The sequence below is a fragment of the Rhincodon typus genome, chromosome 27, assembly GCF_021869965.1.
Source record: "Rhincodon typus isolate 14 chromosome 27, sRhiTyp1.1, whole genome shotgun sequence".
In the NCBI taxonomy this organism is placed as follows: Eukaryota; Metazoa; Chordata; class Chondrichthyes; order Orectolobiformes; family Rhincodontidae; genus Rhincodon; species Rhincodon typus.
The window spans coordinates 25,372,000-25,394,060 of NC_063358.1; the positions used below are offsets into that span (position 1 = coordinate 25,372,000).

General features: G+C 38.2%; 1 protein-coding gene across 1 annotated transcript in view; it reads left to right on the plus strand.

Annotated features, from left to right (window-relative positions):
- The first annotated feature begins 1,438 nt into the window (after positions 1-1,438).
- Positions 1,439-22,061, plus strand: part of macf1a (microtubule actin crosslinking factor 1a) — a 192,530-nt gene continuing 171,907 nt past the window's right edge. The window contains exons 1-12 of the mRNA XM_048612952.1: positions 1,439-1,471; positions 1,844-1,993; positions 2,183-2,398; positions 4,401-4,550; positions 6,496-6,729; positions 8,492-8,641; positions 11,079-11,309; positions 12,227-12,478; positions 13,821-14,049; positions 14,328-14,644; positions 15,959-16,135; positions 21,683-21,806. Of these exons, the coding sequence (XP_048468909.1) occupies positions 1,439-1,471; positions 1,844-1,993; positions 2,183-2,398; positions 4,401-4,550; positions 6,496-6,729; positions 8,492-8,641; positions 11,079-11,309; positions 12,227-12,478; positions 13,821-14,049; positions 14,328-14,644; positions 15,959-16,135; positions 21,683-21,806 (2,263 nt within the window). The remainder of the gene's footprint in view (positions 1,472-1,843; positions 1,994-2,182; positions 2,399-4,400; positions 4,551-6,495; positions 6,730-8,491; positions 8,642-11,078; positions 11,310-12,226; positions 12,479-13,820; positions 14,050-14,327; positions 14,645-15,958; positions 16,136-21,682; positions 21,807-22,061) is intronic.

Sequence of the window (22,061 nt, forward strand, 5' to 3'; positions counted from 1 at the left end):
CCATAAACAAATGGGATCTTGCAAGGCAGTTTGCTGCAAATTAGAAATCCAAGATGTGTAACACCAAGATGTGCATGATTTTTTTCTTTTTTTTTGTAAAGCACCCTGTGCAGACATGTTATTTCACAACCTCTAGGGTAGGTGGGAATTCAACCGAGGTCATCTAGCTCAGAGGTAGGGACACTGCCACAATCACACTGTATGGTATGTTGGACCTATCCTAACAAGCCCAGCACTTCTATTTCTTAAACAAACAGATTGAACCATTGTTAAGCAGCATAATAGAGGCTGAACCAGAAGGGTTCAGATAATAAACTCATTGGCAAATCATGTACAGATTGAGAAATAAATAAAAAGGGGAGGGGGGAAATGTTGCTAGTGCTATTGGTGAGGGTTTAAACTTCTTTGACAGGAGGATGGGATACAGAGTGGAGATGCGATCGGAGCTAAGATTAAAGAAGGAGCAGGGCTGGCAGTTCAGTATTCCAGGATATAGAATGTTCAGGCAAGACAGTGAGTTGGGTAAAAGAGGAGGTATCACAGTAACAATTGATTCCTAAATTGGCATACTTTGAATAATGCTATCAATTGGCATTTGGCAATATCTTGCTAACCATGATTTTTGTGTTCTGTCACAACTACTTGGCTTCAGATGTCATTCCAGCCTTCGAACAAAACATTGACACAAGTTAACTTCCAGAAATGAGGGAGAAGAATGACTATCCTTGGTAGAAAGGTAGCATTTGACCAGTGATACCTAGAAACAAGCCCTGGTAGCTGGTCATTTAAGGCAATTCACCCTGATCGCTCATAGATCGGTTCATACCTAGCACAAAGGAACCCCATAGTAGTTGGAACTGAGCCCGTGGACAAGTCTGCAATAATGCCTGAGGCAGTTATAATCAGCTACTTCATTAATGACACTCCCTCAACTACACTAATTTCATCGAACAGCCACAATTCTAAATGCGCGGCCCTCGGAGAATGAAGCAGTTGCTGTTGCTATACAGCAAAACCTGGGCAACATCCTGACTTGAGCTGATCAGAGATGAGTAATATTCAAAGCACACAAGTGTCAAGTATGATCATCTTTGAATACTACTAGGCCATCGCTACCCCCTTAGAATTTTGTGCTCCTGTGAAGTGCTTTAGGATACTTTATTGCCGTAGTGCCCTTAATGTCGGACAAAGTGGTGTTTGATGTGCTGGTGGCACTGAAGGTTAAGGGAAGACTTGGTCAAGGTTGTGAGCTTTTTATTTTGATGGAGATAGTTGGTCATTAATTGGTAGTACATAGTACAGATTCCATCTGCCACTTGCCAATCCAAGTAAGGATATTTTCAAGATCCTCCTGTAGGTTCACGTGAGTTGTTATAGTTTTGAAATTACATTAATGAAGCTGTTGGGATTTCCACCAGCTCCTGACACCTTAGAAAGGATGGTCATTAATGAAGTAGCACTAGATGGTTTTGTAAGGAACTCCTGTAGTGATGCCCCAGACATTGGTTTGTTCAGACCAAATACTAATGTTGACAACAACATAACTATAAACAAGATGTCCTTGCCAAAGTTTTGGATTTCCATGATCATTTTTTCAATTATAATAAAGACAGAAAGTTGACCTACTAATATGTTTACAGCAATGTAGGGCAAAATAGTGTGCTACAGTTGCCTTAATCTTCCACTTATTGTTTGTATTTTGTGCAAATACAGTTCAACAGAAGCTTTTTATTGATATTACAGACAAAAATAATGATTGAAAATCAGTGCAAATTAAAATTGTCTATAGTGGATTTGGTTTTAATGTCTAATAAATTTGATTTATTTTTCCCTGTGTCATTAGCTTATGTATAGTAAACAACAATGCCTGAAACATGATGAGAATCTCGTCCGTTACCTTTCTCTTGTACTGGATGTTGAGGTCAGACTGAAGCAGCAGCAATCACCTGGTACTGACCTAGCTGTGCTTCGTGAACAGTTCCACTCGGCAGAGGTGAGTATGCTTTGTTTTGTAGTTCAGAGTTACCTTTTTAATAAGAACGAATTCTTTCAACATAAACATAAGTAAATTTTTCTCAAACCTAGTTGTTACAAAGTATAATGCATTTTCTTTTGTTTATTTGATTTTATATATTTTATTGAATGGTAGTAAGTTTTGGTAACTTTAACACTGCATTTTCAGAATTTCGAAGTAGAATTGGAGGAACTATCAATCCTGATTGAACAGGAGCTGGCATCAGTAAATAAAATACTTGAAGGATGCACACAACATGTGCCTGAACAGTTACTGAAAGCACTTGAGAAAGACTCAAAAAACCTGCAAAAATCATTTGCCTCTGTTCGTGAAGTGTCAAAAACCTGGCATGGAACTCTGACAAACATGTTGGCAACTGAAAAAGTGAGCTGAATGAAAGAATGTAGTAAATGTATAAGTTGAACCGTAATTCATAAAAAGTTTAACTTATTTAGTGTTCCCTCCTCATCAATGTGCGTTATCCTTCATCGATCCTTGGAGGCCATATACTTGCAAAGATGTCAGCTTGAATAGTCTGTAGTTCGTCCGCCAGATAACCTGTATAAATATGGCAAGATATCAAAGGAATGCTTAAGTAACTAACGCTGAGAATTGGGGTTTAAAGTGGAGTGAATTGTTGCAAATTCAACATTATATATTTGCAATTACTGAACTGTCATTTAAGCTGAAATTACTCGGCCATTGCATTTCCACATGAGTAGGCAAAAAGTTAGGTTGTTGACTTGCTCGCCGAGCTGGCTTATTTTTGTTCCGGCATTTAGTCAGCATGCTGGGTAACATCAGTGAAGGCCATCAGTTTAACTGGGACAATGTAACTATAGTAGGCCAAGTCAAACATAGACATGCATGGGAATTCCTAGAGGCATGGTTCTCAACCCCTAAGGCAATGAACAAACGTACAGAATTGGACCGCATATACAAACCCATACAAAACGAAACCGGAAATGACACTATTCAACATAATGGACTGGACTGTATAAATTCCAAGCGGAGTAAAACAACGTCGCTTCATTGGAGGCCTCACCTAATGATGTTACCTAGCATGGTGACGAAATGTTTGAACGAAAGCAAGCCAGCCCGGCGAGCAAGTCAACAACCTCACCCACAACCCGAGCTACAAATCTTTGCAAAAACTTTAGTCAGAAACAATGTCTGACTAATTTTGTCTTTGATTACTAAACCGAAGATTGTGATGCTTCACAGTATTATTTTGAGCGTCAAGAATTGATTCATCCTGGATTCCAGAACACACTGTATAAATGTACTTTTTCTTCAGATGGAAGATTTTGTCTTTAGAAATGGAAACCTATCCCGAGGTCATAGCAGTTCTCCTTGCCAGTTAAAATATGTTGGAAATAGTGTTGAAAGCTAGAAAGGAATTTTTGTTTGAACGTGAACATAGAAGATGATCAAGTAATTGTTAGAATGTGGTTAAAGAAATAGGCAAATTAAAAAGAAGAAACAAAGTTGCTAAGAATGAGAAGTGTATATTCAAACACTTTGCCTTGGACAATCTTCAGTTTGAATGTTATCTGCCTAATTCCAGGAGACCTGATGAGCATGTTTTCATTGGTACAATTTCAGCCATCTGATCACGTTATTTCCTCCCTTTAATTACTTATTGAAAAATTCAACTTTGATCAATTTTACAACAGCTGGGCATGAAATCTTGCATTTAAACCTGCCTTATTGCCAAAATTATGATGGCAGTAATTCACCATTATTCTTCAACTATAGTAACTCAATTTGCACTTGTTCAGTGAGAAAATTAGATAATATCTGGAAATGAATAAGTTTTAGAATTCTGGTTTTGCAGCTCCATGAGAGAGATTTTAATACAGAAATAAGTCAAATTCTTTTGCGTGTAAAACATGCTCATTAGGTGCCCTGAAAAATGTTTAAATTGCGAATTATGAAGCTAATGGACCAGTTTGCTTGTCTTTAAAAGTCATTAGACTTGCCTGAGTTTGATCAATACTCGGTCAAACTACGGGGCAGTTCATCATAAACAAAGTTGCAGAAGTTGATTTGTTCCACTGTAGTTATATAATGGAAAAACAGCTGTAGTTAATGCTCATGCAAAACTTGTATGTATCAAAAGTGTGGATAAAGATATCATTGTAAAAGTTTTCTGCATGAAGTAATTTGCCATGTACAATTGAATTGCAGCTCTTGAAATAACTGTACTAGAAATTGTGGAGATCTGTCAAAAAATGATGAGTTAAATAAAACTGCTCCTACAAGACTAATTTGGAGAATGGAAGTAGGAAATATTTTTCAAGCAAGTTATTAAGGATATTAAATAAACCAGAAGTTAAATTGCATGTCAAAGGTATATAGTACTGACAGTTGTCTTTTGTTTTAGAATAAAGTCATCACTGAATATGATCAGCTTCAAAAGAAACAAGGAACACTTATGGACTTGTTAATTCAAACCACACAAACTGTGTATATGATAGAATCTGAGACATCAAAAGATGTGATGGCCTTAAAACAGAGTCTGCAGCAATATAAGGTAAATGACTGACTCATGTTTCAAATTAGCTGGTAAGTAAATAACATAAATGCAGTACAAAAATAGTATAAATAATCAGAAGAACATTCCAGAAAGTTTAAATAAGACTTTAATGAATGTACTCTATATAGGATAAGTTGGCTTCCCACAGATGAATTCCTACTAAAATATCGTCCCAATAGAACACAACTGTTTCATGAAGCAAGAGTTCAAAACAAGTAATTGCAATGATCAGAAGTTCTAACCCATGATATAGATACCCAAGGACAGGATTCATTCATCAGGCACCTGAAGCATCAGCTGACACATTTTTGCTTACTGCTTCCTTATTTTCTGTGCAAATCTTCAAACCTGCCATCCCAGTCTAATTTTTTTTAAAAAGTGAATAACAAAAATGACTGTAGATGCTGCAAATCAAACAAAAACAGAAATTGCTGGGAAAGTTCAGGTCTGGCAGCATCTGTGGGGAGAAATCAGTTAACGTTTCAGGTCCAGTGACCCTTCCTGACTTCACTTGGACCTGAAACATTAACTCTGATTTCTCTCCTCAGATGCTACCAGATCTGCTGAACTTTTCAAGCAATTTCTGTCTTTGTTCATTTAAAAAAGAACTAAAAAGGTGTTTGAACACTTTAGTTTATCATTGCTTTCTTGAATACATACGTTGCACAATATTCTAACTAATGTCTTAATAAGTAATGCAGAATTCAAGAAAAAAATCATATCATATTTTTCTCTAATAGACAAGCTCAGGAAACATCCTAGAACTTACTGAACAATGTTCCACACAACCTTTATTGATTTTTAAATACTTTTGGTGACTTGTTATTGTTTGAATTTGAATCCTCCTTAAAAGGACATTCATATTTCCAATTTCAATTGTTTTTACTTAACGAATATTCAGAAAGCAGCAAAGGACAACTATGTTTTATAACTGTTCTTTTATCTGAACAGCACAATGATAACGTCCTATGAAATGTTCCAATTTTTATCCCCCACTATAGAAAATAGTTTAACAGAACTTAGTTCCGTCCTTCCGGTTTCCAATCATATTGAGCCACTGTTTTCTTTGTGTTTTCTTTTTACCTCAAGTATAATCTTTTACTTTTATTTATTTGAACTTAAAACATTCATAAAATTCTTCTCCTGTTAAAAACCTGGTTCCATTTTCCTCATTTACATCTTCCTAAAACTTTTCTTTTGAAGGCTTTGAACAGGCTATGTGAATAAGCAATCTATGAATTTTGGATGTTTGCAAGTCTCAAGTTTGTTCATATTTTTACTACTAACCTTGAATTTAACAGGTCATTTTAATTTCATAGATAACACTGGTTTCCAAGTAGACTGCTAAATACAAACCTTTAATGTTGCAGGTTTCCTACTGTCTGTCTTGCATGGAATGTTAAAAAGCACTCCCTTCTGTTTCAATTTCTCATTTTGGTGTCCACATTAGCTGTTTTTATGGCTCCTTTGGCTTCCTCTGATACTCAATTCAAATTTCAAGCAATCACGGCCTTAAAAGTGAAGCTGTGCTTTGAATTTTAAAGGAAGCTGGCATTCCCAACTAGTTGTGTTCCATCAATGTATTGACATAACACCTACCTGAGAGGTCAAGCATTGTGATAGAAATTGGTAAAGTATCATACCACTACTGTATGACAACTTGGGGTGATAGGTTTTAGAGATGGACAGTATAAGTATGTCTTTTTGATGCATTACTATAAGTTTCAACTTGGGTGTATGTAACTCCGTTACAATACACCTTGAATTATTTGTAATTGACTAGATTTCGGAATGCAAAAAGCAATTCCAAAGCAAAATAATGATTTTCATTAAAATACTCAAAGGAAGTTCTGCAGCTCTAAAATGTAGATTATGCTATAGGACCTTGGATTTCAAATGCACACTAATTTATTTTCTTTCACTTTCTCCCCCTCTGTTCCAGGAACTGAAACAGTCACTGTCGCACATTAAAGCAGATATTGATGATTCAGCTTTTGATATTCAATACTTTATTTCTGAACGTGCCCAAGACCTAACCCCTCAACAAAGCAGGCAATTGCTTAGACTATTAAATGAACTACAGCGATCATTCAGGGAAACATCTGAAAAAGTTTTGGAGCAAATAGAAGCATTAGATCTTCACCTTCAGGATAAAGAGTCCATGGAGTTCAAGAAGGTTTGGCCCAGTCAGCAATTAACTTTAAACACAAAGATATATATTCAACCTTAGGAAAAGAAAATCATAGTTTCTTGTGTATAAAATATTAATCTCACTATAGACAGGAAAGTAAGAATTTATTTTCAAAATATATTCAAAATATTACAAGTTAAGAAGGGAAAAGCAACTAATAACGTTCTTAATGATTTGAATCAATTGTAATTCTACCTGAAAGCATTGTTGCATATTACTAAAATAACTGCAGTTCTGTTTATATACAAATAGTTTCCACCTGTGAATACTAAAATGATGACAGTTAATAGAAATGATAAACTCAGTTTTCAGTTAGTCAAAGCCGCACAATACTGTTTTATCATATTGAAATTAAGACATGCCCAGTTTGAGCAATTCAGGCCTAGCTAGCTAAAGAACTAAAAAAGTAAAGCAGTTTGCCTTCCATATTATTTCCAGTCAGGTAGCTGCTGCAGATGATGTAAATTGATAAAGCAGTTCAATTAGAAAGAAAGTACACTAATACCTATTTGAGAAAACTGGGAATATTTAGTTAAGTACAGTTGAGCACTTCAATTGAAAAATCATTGTTCATTGTGATGGATTGGTTTGAATTCGGCCGATTGTAAATTGGCACAACCAGTATTAAAAGAATCCCAAGAAGTTTGAGCTTCTAACAGAAACGTAAACTTGATGAAATCGACTTTGACCATAAAAAGGTTTATAGTAAAGTAACCAAGAAATGTTTAATCTGGATTAAGTCGCATTCTAACTAGACATTTCAGCATTTGGCAGTGTCTTATTATGTTGTATAGATTATCTCTGTGTGTTTTGTTCAGCTGCAATGCTATCTGTAACCCTCTAACCAATGGTCATTGTGTCAATCTTGTAACCTGTTTTGCCTTGCTTTTCCAGATACTTTTGTTCCATAACTCGCCCTGGCTCACATTATAATGAAGATAATTCTTTGTAGTGGATCTGAAAATGGTTATTCAAGTGTTAACTGTGGTTTTTAACCTGCAAAACCACATGCTTATAATTCCTGTCATTATTGTTCAATAACAACTGATTCTGTACTGCTTCTAAAATATTTTATTGTGAAATTTTCACACTGTAGCTTTGATACATTCCTTGTATTTGTGTGACACATCCTGCTCAATTTTACTAATTCTTGCAATGGTTGCTAAAGTGTATACAAAAGCTGGAGAGGTGAACAAAATACAAAGTTCCCATTTGACCAGCTCTTTAAAAGTCCAACTGGCTCAATTGAAGTTCTTTGCAGATTTCTGAATGTGTAGTGAACTTAGATTCAGATTTCGTAATGCATAAAATTCTAATTGACAGTTAAAGCCCACTGCGGTTTCTTTCTATTATCATACAAACAAGTAATATAAAACTTAAATTAACCTGCTAACATAAGCCTTGTATTACAGATCATAAATTAATTATCTTTCAAACATGGTTTTCAAATGCCTATATCGTTATGAATTACATTTGGATTCAAATTTGTGGTTGTTGTAAACTTTCAATATATTTTAATTAATTAAAAGAAGCCATTAATTCAGTATTTGTCTTAGACACAATCAACTAATATTTAAGAAAAATTGCTTTAGAACTTTTAACATCAAAAATCTGCATAGATCTGTATGTTGCCCCCATGCAGAAATATTCTAAAGACAATGTAAAGTTTTACTTAAAAACAAATATTCTGAGACTTGCATCACAGAAGCAGGAATTGGGCATGTAATTTTTTTTTGTCTCCTTTCAGGCACAGCAAGAGCAACAAGAGGAATGTAGGCAGAAACTGGATGAACTCACGACATGGCTGGCTCGGACGGCTAGCAGAGTAGCCTGTCACCAGGTGGCAGTTGGTGAGAGTGATCTGCCAGCACTTCGTCAGCAGCAGAGTGCAATTCAGGTTAGTCATAGGAAGGTCACACGAATAAAACATCCTTGCTTTTTGACCAGCTATCTGCCATTTTTTTAAAATTTAAATTGATGTAAACCAAACAAAAACAAACGCAGATCTTGAATGATACACCTTCTGTCTTTGTTTCCTGAAGTTTCAGAGGTAACAACTTTTATTTCAGCAAATTAGAAAACGGACATTGACTTTCACTGGGTGGTGAGAAAGTCAGTGGAACAGTGAGGATCTGCATGAAGAAGCGTCCCCAGTTCTCTCCAGCAGAGGACTGCAAAGCAGTATACCTGTCTCTTTGCTTGTTCTCACTCGCAGCACTGCACACGCACGCGCGCACAGAGTTGGGAATCATATTTGCAGGAACGGCAGGATTAACAGTTTGTGGTGCTGCTGGCAACATCCAGTTCCTATAGCCTTCCCTATTTGGGTGGCATGCCAGCAAGCAGCCAGTTTGGAGGCCAACTATTCTAAAATTAGAGCCAGTCCTCTGCCACAGTGCGTGTGGGCTTCGGTCCCACTTCTTGCCCTGACATTGGGCTACCAAAACCCATGCTGAAATACAGCTCCATGCAACCAAATTCGATAGGAAATTCAGGAGAAAAATCTGAGAATGGTTAAAATATGGACTTCACTACCACAGGAGTTATTGTGACTGGCATAAATGCAATTCAAGGGAATCCAGATTTTTAAAAAAAGAGAAATCAGACCATCACTTGTTGCAACTAATGCTGCAACAATTTTCTACTAAAAGGGAGTTCTATTTAAACTGTGACCATTAGGATTTATAACTTAATTCTTTTAATGGTGTTTGAGTTCATTAGAGAACTGAAGGAGGCTATTTGGCCCATCAAACCCATGCTGCCATGATCTTGCCCCTTACAAACCAGGCGCTGTAATTTTACATAGTTTCCCTTTGCCATGGACCAAGCATTCTTTGCATATTATTGGTGCAGCTGCAGTGGCCTCTCTATAGTAAACTTTACTATAGATGTATAATATTTTTTCAATTAACATTGTATGTCTGAACAGATGCCAATATTTATTGGTTAGAAGTAACTATATTAGATATCTACAAATGAAAGTGCATAGAAGCAGAAAAGCGATGTTTTAGCTTTATGACAGTAGATTTAATCCTATGTGGCCTTTGCCATATTCACAAGATAATTAATTACCCTTTAGCTCTTTGAATAAAGTAAAGAATTTTACAGCCCAAAATTTGAGTAAGTTTCTGTTCAATGGTGCTGTTTTTAGTCATCCTGAATTATTTCTGAGATGAACAATCTCTGTTCTAGAATTGAGTATCACTATAACTTAGTTTAGAAACTTTATTTTCCTTTTGATAATTTAAGGATGAAATTCAGTCCCATTGCTCGTGCTGTTGAGATATTAAATAAAAGTATATCTTCCATCTCAAAACTGCATGTAACAGCTGGGCAGCTACCTTCAGTAAAACAACTGTGAATTATCTTTGTCTGGTCCTACCTGGTTCCACCCCCTTAACTGCTAATGCCATTGAGATCAACATCAATCATTGGCAGACCATCCCAGCAGTAAGAGTTTGGAAATACAAATAATGAATTAGTGTAAGCTTTGCACAATTCAGTGCAAGTGTATTGTTATCATGACATTATATTGGGCATTTCATGAGAGCGTCCGGTTGTGCTGGAGGCTAGGTTGGGCCACATTTATTTTTCGTAATAAATGGACTTTTATGCTTCACAGCTGTAAAACTTATACCTGCATGGAACCAACCTACCTTTAAGAGCTAACTTGAGGTCTATTAAGAGTGAAAAGCTGAATTTTGATATTCTGCAGAATAGAAAATTTACAACTAAAACTTGCCTGCAGAGAAAACAAATGGCAAATATAATCTAAGATTTGCACGTGTCAGCCTGAAAGTTTTCACAAACCAATCAAGCAATCCAGTGACCAGAGCATCTAAATGAAGTGCAGTAAACTTATACCAGTGAAACCCATCATATATTTGTGAATCATCATTTATTATAAGAGGAATTTATGATAAAGTTCATCTAAAGAACCAGCAGCCACAATCCAAGGATGAAAGAGAGACTTTTTAGGATAGAGATGAGAAGAAATGTCTTCACCCTGGGAGTTGAGAGCCTGTGGAATTCTCTGCACAGAAAGCAGTTGATGCCAAAACCTTCAATGTTTTCAAGAAGGAGATGGATATAGTTCTTATGGCTAAAGTAATCAAAAGAAATGGGGAGAAAGCAGGGAAAGGGCCCTGAGTTGGATGATGAGGCGTAATCACATTGAATGGCAGAGCAGGTTCAAAGTGCTGAATGGCCGCCTCCTTCTATTTTCTGTGTTTCAAAATCAAATGATGCAAGCAAGCAGCATACTTAAATAATTTAATTGTCTTTTTGTGTAGAAATGCTATTCTACTGATTTTGGTGCTGCGTTTCCTTTTTAGGCTTTGCAAGAAGATGTGCAATCACGTGCTTCTGTGGTAGAGGATGTAAACAAAGCCACACAACGTCTGTTGGAAAATCAAGGCAAGCTGGATTCTGATGGACTAGCAGCAGTTGAAACAAAATTGATGAAAGTAAAGGCTCAGCACCAAGTCTTGTGTCAAAGTACTGAGACACTTCAGAAGCAAGTAGGCAATGCCTTAACAAAAGCTATCCAGCAAGAAACTGAGAAGGTAATACACAGAACCATTTCTGTCGAAGTGGAAAAAATCACTTTTTTGATAGGGTGGCAGCAGTGCAGTCTTGCACTGGAGAATGATACTCAGACACAAAGTAGTGATAAAGAACACAAATGTGGTGACGGCAATTTAATAAGTATTTCCTTGCTATTTCTTATCTCTTACAGTTGCATGAAAATTGACAATTTAATCTTGCAAATACCAAGCCTAGAAATAGTAATCAGTAGAATTACGAGAGTGATCTAGATCAGAATGCTGTGGATTAAAACAGGAGGTTAAAATCTGTTGCAAATGTTAGATGCCAGCAAAATACTCTTTGTTTTAAAAAGCTGGCCTGTAACAATCAGACGTGGTGCAGACTAACCTAGTGGAGACTGGGACTCTGCACTCGGTGGAAGGAAGTCCCAACCTCATTGATGGCCAACCAGTTTATCCAACAGCTCTTACAGTCCCAGCAGCACTAGAACTGAGAAGTAGGTGTTTATGTAACTGCAAATAGGCCCAAAATGAAGATGTATTTATTATGAAATGGGTCATGTAATATTAAGGTCAAATCGCCTGGTGACAAACACAATTGCCCTTGCATTACTTATCTAAAAGTGTCATGTGGATTGCCATTTCTTTTTTTGGCATGCCACAACCCACCCTACCATGGGAGCCGGTTGAGGGCAGCCAAGATGGCAGCGAACTAACCATGTGTAATATTTGTTCCCCTCCTCTTCCCACCCCCACTCCTATAACTGCCAACAGCACATTCCACTGGAAGCTGTAAAATCCAACCTATGAACTTTTTATTATTATTTCTCTTCTGAAACTGCTATGTATTAAATCTAGAAAAAAAGTGGACAATTATTATCTTTCATCAAAATGCTATCCCTTTTCCAAATTAACTTAAGTGTAATTATTTATAGGCTCAAGCGGCCAAAGAATTTGAAGAAAACAAGGGTAAAATAGATGGCCTTTTAGGGTGGCTCTCAGCCAGGCAACAGCAGGCAGAATCATGTTCCCGACCTGTACTGCTTCAGGAAGAACTAAGCTTAAAGCCTGATGGTGATGAATTGGATACACTAAAAAATGATTTACAGCTACAAGGCCCGAATGATGTAACACATACTGTGGCTGAGATGGGTGTAAGACTAAACCAGCAGCAGCAGGCATTAAAGGTATGAATATTTCAGTCATTTCCAGATTTAGAGCACTTTTTATAAAACAATTGTAATAAGAAGATCTCTGTTGCTGTTTTGACTTGACCCTTAATATCAGACAGAAACAAATACTGTATGTGTGGTAACACAAAACAGAAACTGCTGGGGAAATCCAGCAGGTCTGGCAGCACCTGTGGAGAGAAGACAGAGTTAATGTTTCCAGTCCAGTGACTTGTCCTTACAACTAGAAGCAGCTACAAAAGGTAGTATTTATGCTGATTGTGTGTGTGTGAGAGAGATAGGTAGGTACAAAGCCCACTAACTCTATCTTTTCGCTCAATCTTCTTGCCCTCACGCCCCCTCGTAACAATATTACCACCTTTCTCTAGCTGCTTCTAGTTCTGAAGAAGGGACATTGGACTTGAAACATTAAATCTGTTTTCTCTCCACAGGTACTGTCAGACCTGCTGGGTTTCTCCAGCAATTTTTATTTTTGATTGTTCCACATCTCCAGCATCCACAGTTCTTGGTTTTATGTACAATATGTGTGAGTTATTTATATTCACATGATCTTCTGATTTGCTGACTCCAGAGGCAGGTGCTGGTTCAGGGCTCGAAGTACATCTGCCCTGAGGGTGAACAAGCAGTTAAGCTTGTTAAGAGCCTTGTCAAGTAGAGATTAAAAGTTGATTGAGGGTAGTGTCCCTACCTCCTGTTTTGGAAAGCCCAGGTTCAAGTCCCTCCTGCTCCAGCGATGTATCGTAACATGTCTGAACAGGTTGTTGTTAAAAATACCTAAAGGTGTCTACTGGGAATTTTCCGATCCGTCCCTGATGTCCTAGTCTGAAGGAGGGACAATTCAACTGCCTGTAGGCATGCACCCAACAACTGCCAGGGTGCAACCAAATGCTTTCTTTTAAAGGAGTTCCTATCTGTCCTGTCCACTCTGATGGACTGGCTGCTTTATCTGCTTGCTTAAATGTTCTAAAATGTGCCAAGAGGGCACCCTCCTTTATGAATTTCCCACTCTGGTACTTGTTACTGACCATTTCCTACAACTGTGTGCTGCCTGAAGCACTCAGATTCTGCCCACCCTGAGCTGGGCAGGAAACTTGTCACTGTGCAAATTAGCTAGTTAAAATTCCAACAATTAACTGTTCTGTCTCTCTGCAACATCACCCACTTCAAGGGGCATGTTTGTTTAATGTCTCGTCATCTTTGTTTACTGAAAATCAGGAAGACTTGATACCATATTTCGACTGGCCTTGTACTAAAGACACCTAAATTCCTGAAAAAGATTTTGGACCATGAAAATTTAGCTTTTCCTTTTTGTATGCACAATTATGTTATTTTCTTACAGGTCAGTCATGAAAACTTGTTATCGCAACAGCAAGCTTTCCTATTAGCAACACAGTCAGCTCAATCCTTCCTGGACAAGCATAGCCATAACCTTTCACCAGAACAGAGCGAGCAACTGCAGAATAGTCTGAATGAGTTGAAGATACAGTATGAAACAGCAGTTTTGCAGGCAGAAACTCAACTGAAACATGTGCAAGCCCTGCAGGAAGAACTCCAAAAATTTCTAAAAGGTGGGTGAATGAATCACTTTGCTATCCAAATTTCAAAGAAACATACTTACTTTGAATTGAAAAGAATTGGGAATAAATTTATATGAAATGCTAGTTTTGAATAATATGACTGGAATTAGCTGTAGTAATTGTTCTGGGATAGAATTAATTCTGAATAATTCGAGGTTTTTTTTAAATGGTTTCTCCTTTCCAAAACACAGGACTTAATATAACATCATATCATATTTTAATGATATCTGTATAACTGATACCTTGCCTTATCTTTTTTGTAAAAATAGATCATGGTGAGTTTGAGGCCTGGCTAATCCAATCTGAAAATGAACTTGAAGAGATAAAAATTGGAGAAATGGACAACGACTTATTAGAAATCAGACTGCAGAGACAGAAGAGTTTCTCTGAGGATATTATTTCTCATAAAGGGGATTTAAGATATATCACAATCTCTGGGCAAAAGGTTCTGGACATTGCAGATGTCTTTGCTGAAACCAATACAAATGAAAATTTTAAAACCCCAATCGATCCTTCTGTTACCAGCGCACTAGTGAAGAACAAGTTGGAAGATGCCAAAAGTCGTTACAACACACTTCATTCCAAAGTAAGATCTCTTTCATTTTCTTAAAGTTAAAGTATTTAATGTCTCGTATTGTATTTTAAAATTCCAGAAATACACAAGATCAATCAATGGTTAATATGTGGTTATATAGACAACATTGTGGAAGTCTGTTTGGTTCAGTTGTCTCATAAACAATACTGGCATGGGACACAGTGTCATTAAATTAGCTGTCCATTATGACTATCTTAAGTGATCCAACTTTGTTCAATTACGCACACACTACTGCAAAAATCATCCTACTAAATAATATTTATTTCCTGGGAAGTATAATTGTACCAGGCTCAACTTCAAAGAAAATTAAAACCAGAACAGATTATATTTGACATACTGAGGCAATTGTCGAGCTGTTGGTCATAATTGCATTACTTGATTTGAAAATTAGACACAACACCAGAAGTTGCTGGAAAAGCTCAGCAGGTCTGGCGGCATCTGCAAAGAAAAAAATCCGAGTTAACTTTTCAGGTCCAGTGACTCTTCCTCAGAAGTTTTCCAGCAACATCTGTTTTTGTTCCTGATTTACAGCATCCACAGTTCTTTTGGTTTTTATTGAAAATTAGACACTCAGAATTATTATGGTTTTGTTTTTATTTTGTATTTTCTAAATGCTAGTCCTGTAAATCAAAGAATGATGTTTTGATTTTATATCCTGATTAACATAATAGTGGTTGGTGGAGTGGAATGGGGCACTTGACACTCTGGGCAATCATTGTTTAATTATTGATTACTCCTAGCTCAGTACAGCACACACTGGACTTGCAGGATTTTTTTTTGAAGCTGTCTGATATCTGAGAGCTACCCTGAAAACCCATTTATTTTAACACTTCTGCTCCTTTTGCATATAATGATGAAATGATGCTGGGATAATTCAAGAAGCTGGAGGAGTTCAATCTGGACTTATGGGGGAAGATTTAATAATAACTTTCTAAAGGAAATTGGATAAGTAATTGATAGAGAAAAAAATCCAGGATTATAGAGCAACAGCCAAGCAATTGTACTAATTGGATAGTTCTTCTAAATAGTGTCCTCCTTCAGTCTTCCATCACTTGCTGATTCCGCAATCTTCTCCTCTGATTTGCACATTTTTGATGGTGCTCCATCAACCTTGCTGCTTCATTTGTAATTTTCAAAAAGATAATGCTGTGTTATGATTTGAGTGTTTAATCAATAACATGTGACAGTGCACTTCCTTCCACATATCTTGCATGGGTTGGATGCTCACTGAATTGGGCAAAACCGACTATGCCACAAAAAGTGGAGAGTTTTAAAAATCCATGTAATTATTTGGCTTGTTCACAGTGCAATGAACTTGGCTGTCACCTGACGAATATGTTGGAAAAATACCAACATTTCCAAGATGTTGCCAATGGTTTGGATGTGTGGTTGGAGAACTCTGAGACAACTGGGGATGAACTTCTGTCAGAAACCATTTCTTCTGATCCACAAAGCCTGCAGCTGCAGCTTGAGAGTATCAAGGTAAAACCATTCATTCTAAAATATTAATATGGAAACTTCTTAACACTTGAAGGCAAAGCTATGAAAATGGCAAAGTAATATTATTACATGTTGTAAACAATCTGGGTCATATTAAAATCCCCAAAGCAAATGCAGGATGTCGTCCCAGAAGCAGCACTACTGAAAAATGATGCATCAACCTGGTGAAGCTACCACACGTGGACTACTTGCATACCAATCAGTGGAAGAAGTATATGATAGATAGTTAAGCAATTGTGCAAATAGATCAAATCTAAGCTCTACAGACCTGCCATATCCAGTTGTGAATGATTGTGGATAATTAGGCAACTCTCCTTTTTGGGGTTGGCTCCCCAAATATCCTCATTCTCTAAGATGGGTGAGCCCAGTGCATCAACACAAAAGACAAGGCTAAAACATTTGTAATCCCCTTCGACCATAAATGTCTAGTGGATGATTCATCTGTTTCCCGTAAATTCCCCAGCATCCCCGATGCCAATCTTAGCCACTTTAACAATAATTTACATGAAGTGAATCAATGTAAATCGTTATCTCACTGGGAGATGGGATGTGAGACTTTTCACCATAAACATGATCTAATTACTTCCTATGTTATGTTGTAGGTTGTGAGATTTATAAACATATTATAATTTAGTTTGGATTTTGAACTAGTGGCGTGTCAATTTTGGTCCATATGTGTGAGGGGGATTTGATACTGTCAGTCTTTCTGGAGCCGTGCTTTTAAACCAATGTTACCAGAGACCTGGTGACTAGGGCCTACCTGTAGGGTTAAAGTGAGTTTGTTTATTTTGAGTTTTAGGGTGAGAGAGCAAACAATGAAAGACATTTGGATTGCTTTTGGTTTAGAAGTGGCAAAAGTGAATTTCCCATTGCCTGGGGAAAATCCCAGAGACCTTAAATCTTTCTTTTTTTTTTGATGTCCAAATTGCATTGAGTTTTTTTTTAAGAGGGCTTATAACTGCGAGGCCTTGCAAGTTTTCTCACCATGTCTCACCTCTATTAATCACCATGCCCCACTGCTCTGGCATATCTTACCCACATGCTGTTCCTGGAATAACTTGCCACTCAGCAGGTAACCCAGAATTCACCAGCGTCCCTTATGCCATGCCATCTTTAAAAGCCCGTTGTATACCGAGGCACACATTTGACAGTCTGGGGTTGCCTAGCATGGATGCTGACATTTACCCAGGACATGACAGATGGAGAATATTCACCTCCTGCTTTGCAGGTAGGGTCCTGGAGGTCCTGCTGAACAGAATGGTGCCAATGTGGGATTTCCTCTTCATCTTCCCAGGGCCAGCTGTGGAGTCCATAAACCCAGACAACATCAACCTGCTCAAGGGTTGCTAGGTGGGTTGAAAGTACTCTTGCCCTTTCTGGAGGAATTGCCAGACTACAAGAAGGAAAATATCTATCTATTTTTCTCCAGTCCTCCAGGATAACTTCCACGATTATCTCTCCTTTTACTGTGCTTACCTCCCACCAAGGCTCATACTCTACCGTTCCCACTATTGTCTGCAACATCTCTCCACAAGCCGTCGTTGATCCCAACACCACTAACACTACATGCCCTCTGCACTACCTGCTCACCTGCTGTGAACACCTTCCCACCTGCACCAACTGTATTTGCTGTGCCAACCATGTTTTCATCTCCTGACATACCACCACCTCCTCTCAATCCATGAGGAAAACAGGTCAGAAGAAGGTGGAATGAGCCAAGTTGACCTGCATCACTGGACTCTCCTCACCTTATAAAAAGACTATCCTGATTCTGACTGCCCACTGAGTCTACACTGGAATTGGAGGTTGCCCATGACTTAACTGTGCCAAGAACTCTTGAGCACGGGTTCTCCCCCTTGACTTGACATAGGCCTGCTGACAACTATTACAAACTTCCTGACTTTCTGTACTAATAGGCATGGCAAAACAACAGTGAGGCACAAAAAGGCAATGCAAGACCGGGATATTGAGAGTATCTAGGTGGGCTTAGTGAGCGAGCACTGTGAGCAAGCAAAGAGTCTGGAGATGCAACCTGTGCAATCTGAGAGCTGGGTGTGTGTCCCTGATTGATCAGTGTCCTTGCTGCAGTATTACAACAATAGTTGTTAGATCAGTCCAAGATGCAGAATGCTTTGGCACTTTAATGCTGTAAGTAGATCAGAGATGTGCTCTGAAGGTTCCTTAGGCTGGCACACATTGGGTGCCAATGTCCATGGGCATGGCGTACGTGTGGCCAGTGTCGATGGAGCATGCCCTAAGTTGTTGATGTCTGATTTCCAACATAGAAATCATTCCAAGCAAGTAGCAAGCTGAATTCGCCAAGTGCTTACTTTAGTTTTCCTTGTTTGAGTTTTCCTCAACGTAGAGAGGGTTCTGCTATAACGTGATAGCTGCGTTCCAGCACAACAACATTGCCTTGTAGAAAATCATGCTGTAGAAATAACTCTACTTATGGGAAAAGTGGGGTTGGGGCAGACCACCAAAAACATCACTCAAAATTCTTCTTCACCGTTCTCCTATAAGTATTGGCACTATGCCTGTCACTTGTGTGAGCCTTGACACTTGTAATCATTTAAAATCTATTCATCTGCAACATAGCCTGCATCACAGCCTAGCCCATTGCTGATATGACCTTGACGTTCCATCGGCGCAGACTTCTGGATAGATTTTCAGATAAATGAAGCAAAGGAATCTGAGACAATACACTGTGGAGCTGGAGGAACACAGCAGACCAGGCAACATCAGAGGAGCGGGAAAATTGATGTTTCAGGTTGGGATCCTTCAGAAATGGGGAGGGGGTAGGGGAGCTGGGGAGGTAGGTGGGATGGTGATAGGTGAATGCAGGTAGGGAGTGGTGAGGATTGGTCAGTGGGATTGGTGGGGTGGCTAGGTGGGAGAGAAGATGGACAGGTTGTGTCAGGTCAAGGAGGCAGGGATAAGAGGGAGGGTTGGGCATGGATGAGGCTGGGTGGGGGGAGATTTTAAAACTGGTGAATTCCATGTTTAGGCCATCGGGCTGTAGGCTTCCGAAGCGGTATATGAGGTATTGCTCTTCCAGTTTGTGTGGGGTGTCATTGTGGCACTGGAGGAGGCCCAGGATGGACATGTCACCCAGGGAATGGGAGGGGAGTTAAAATGGTTGGCACCAGAAGGTGTTGTCATTTGTTGTGTACAGAGTAAAGATTCTCTACGAAACAGTTCCCAAGTCTACGCTTGGCTTCACTGATGTAGAGAAGGCCACATCGGGAGCGTTGGATGCAGTAGACCAAGTTGGAGGATGTGCAGGTGAGCCCCTGTTGGATATGAAAGGTTTGCTTTGGGCCTTGAGTGGAGGTGAGAGGTGAGGTGTAGGGGCAGGTGTAGCACTTCCTCCAGTTGCAGAGAAAAGCGTGGGGAGTGTGGAGCGGATGAGGGAGTCATGGATTTAGTGGTCTCTACGAAAGGCAGATCGAGATGGGGAGGGAAATATCTCTTTGGTCGTGGGGTCAGATTGCAGGTGGTGGAAGTAGCGGAGAATGATATGCTGGATACGGAGGTTGGTGGGGTGATATGTGAAGACCGGGGGATTCTGTCTTTTTGTCGGGGCAGGACGGGGTTTGAAGGCAGAAGTGCGGGAAACACGAGATGTGGTTGAGGGCACTTTTGATCACTGAAGGGGGACGTTGCAGTGACCGCTGCACCATCTGCAGCTCTTGCTTATCTCCAGAGGAATCTGACCTTTCTTCCCTATATAACTTCAATGTCAATGGGCTAATTATAGGATTAAAATGCATTATAAACCTGAGTAACATTGTATTCAAAATAGTGCTGGAAAAGAGCAGATTATAACACCAATTTCGATTTAAATGCTTTATATGAGCAAGTTCAAATTTTCTTACATATTAAATATGCAACAAAACAAAGGGTAAAATACTACAGACAAAGGTGAATGTTTTAACAGCACTTGTATCACTTTAAACGAGACTTTCCGTTTATTTTGTATTTAATGTGTTCAGCAGAAACTCTTCAAAATAAGACTTCACGTATTTTCCTAATAAAACGGTTGTTCTATGTGATATTATATTTGAGGTTTATGATATTCAATCCAATTACCTTTTTCAAATGAGCTCATTAAGACTTACTGTGAACATTTACATCTGCAAGGATTGAAAAAAATAACTTTTCCTTTGACAAAGCCTGCGATGTCAACGCGATTCCATCAAGTATGCATTATAGCCAACGCCATTTCACGTTTTAGAAATAGCATTCCTCTATTCGTCAATTGCATTAGAGCTGATTCGCATTGCCAGAACACCCCTGCACAGAACTTGTAAGGATAAATTTAACCTCTTGTCTCTGTACATATAATAAATTAAATCTGGCAAATGTATCATCTGTATAAGTTATCTTGAAAGATTTCTTTAATACTGAAGAGCCTGAAGCATCCTGACAGCAGGATAGTTGTTTTTTTTTAAATTCTCTAATTCATTATTTTTATACAAGATGCACATTCTCAAAAGTTCCAAAAAGATATATTTTCTGGGATGTGAGCTTAACTGGCAATTATAACCTATTATTAATCGCAGAATTGAGTGGTTTGCTACATCACTTCAGAGGGCAGGCAAGAATCAGCTGCATTGATATGTTAGTAGTCATAAATAGGACAAGTTTGAAAGGATGACTGGTAAAAGGATGTTAGAGTATGCTCAGACAGTAAATATTGCTGGTATTGAATGTTTTCTTGTCTGTAGAATAACAATGACAAAATGTGGATTTTACAACTGTTAGTTTAACACAAGCAGTTACATGTTTACTTAATTTTAGAAGAAATCCTGCAAGAACTAATAATCCATGTCACAACCTTTAACTTAACCAACTTTCCTCTTTCCCAGAAGAATCAGTATGGTGCCAAGGCAACAGCCTTTTCAATATTTCCTGCATCAAGAAACTGTGTCTCAGCAGTTTTAAGTGGTACCCAATTTGCTGCTGTAACAAAAATCATCCAAATATACTCTGAGCAACTGGATGTCAGTCAGAAGACTTAAGCCCCTGCTAATTTTTCCCCTCCATGCTCAAAAGACATTGAGGCTATTTGTAGCACATTGATAGCCTTCTATTCTGTATAGTAGATTGGGAAACGGGACTATACCTTAATATATCAGGCCACAAAGAGAAGCTATGTCATATTTTATTCTTTAGTTCAATTTTTATTCAGTAATGATTTATTGATGATGAAAGTCAAAGTCAAAGTCAAACCCAAACCCATAACAACAAACGCTAAGAAGAGGCATTGCTGTAAAGTGCCTTGAGATACTTTGCTAAATTAAATGCTGGATATGAATGTATGTCATTGATGTAGTTCGCTGGAGTTTACTTGTAATTTTTGAAGCTGTTCAAATTTTGTTCAATGAACATTATTTAAGATTTTAATTACCACATACTTTGCATTTCACTTGTACAATAATAAGCAGTATCACAAGTATATTCATTACCTGGATTCATTATGAATTTATGTTCTGGATGTCTCACTATGCAGTTGTGTAATCACAGGTGCTTCAGGAAGACTTAGCAGAACACCAAATCAGTGTGGAAAAGTTGCAGCAAGCAGCAAAATCATTACTGTCCTTGGATGATGACCTCATTCTAAACCACAATCAAATTCAACAAAGAACAGGTATAGTTTTCACTATTAATTGTAAATATAAAAGTGTATTTCTCCAATTTATGAGAAGCTGGTGCTTCCTGTCAACAATTACTGCAAGTTTCTTCAGTACTTGCATTCAGTACATTCTTAGAAATATGGTATAGTTGTGACAGTTTCAAATATGCTTATTTTTATTAGGGATCTCATAATCCATTGCAAAATCACTATCTGTCATATCCTCACTGACTCACTGACTCACTGACTCACTGACTCACTGACTCACTG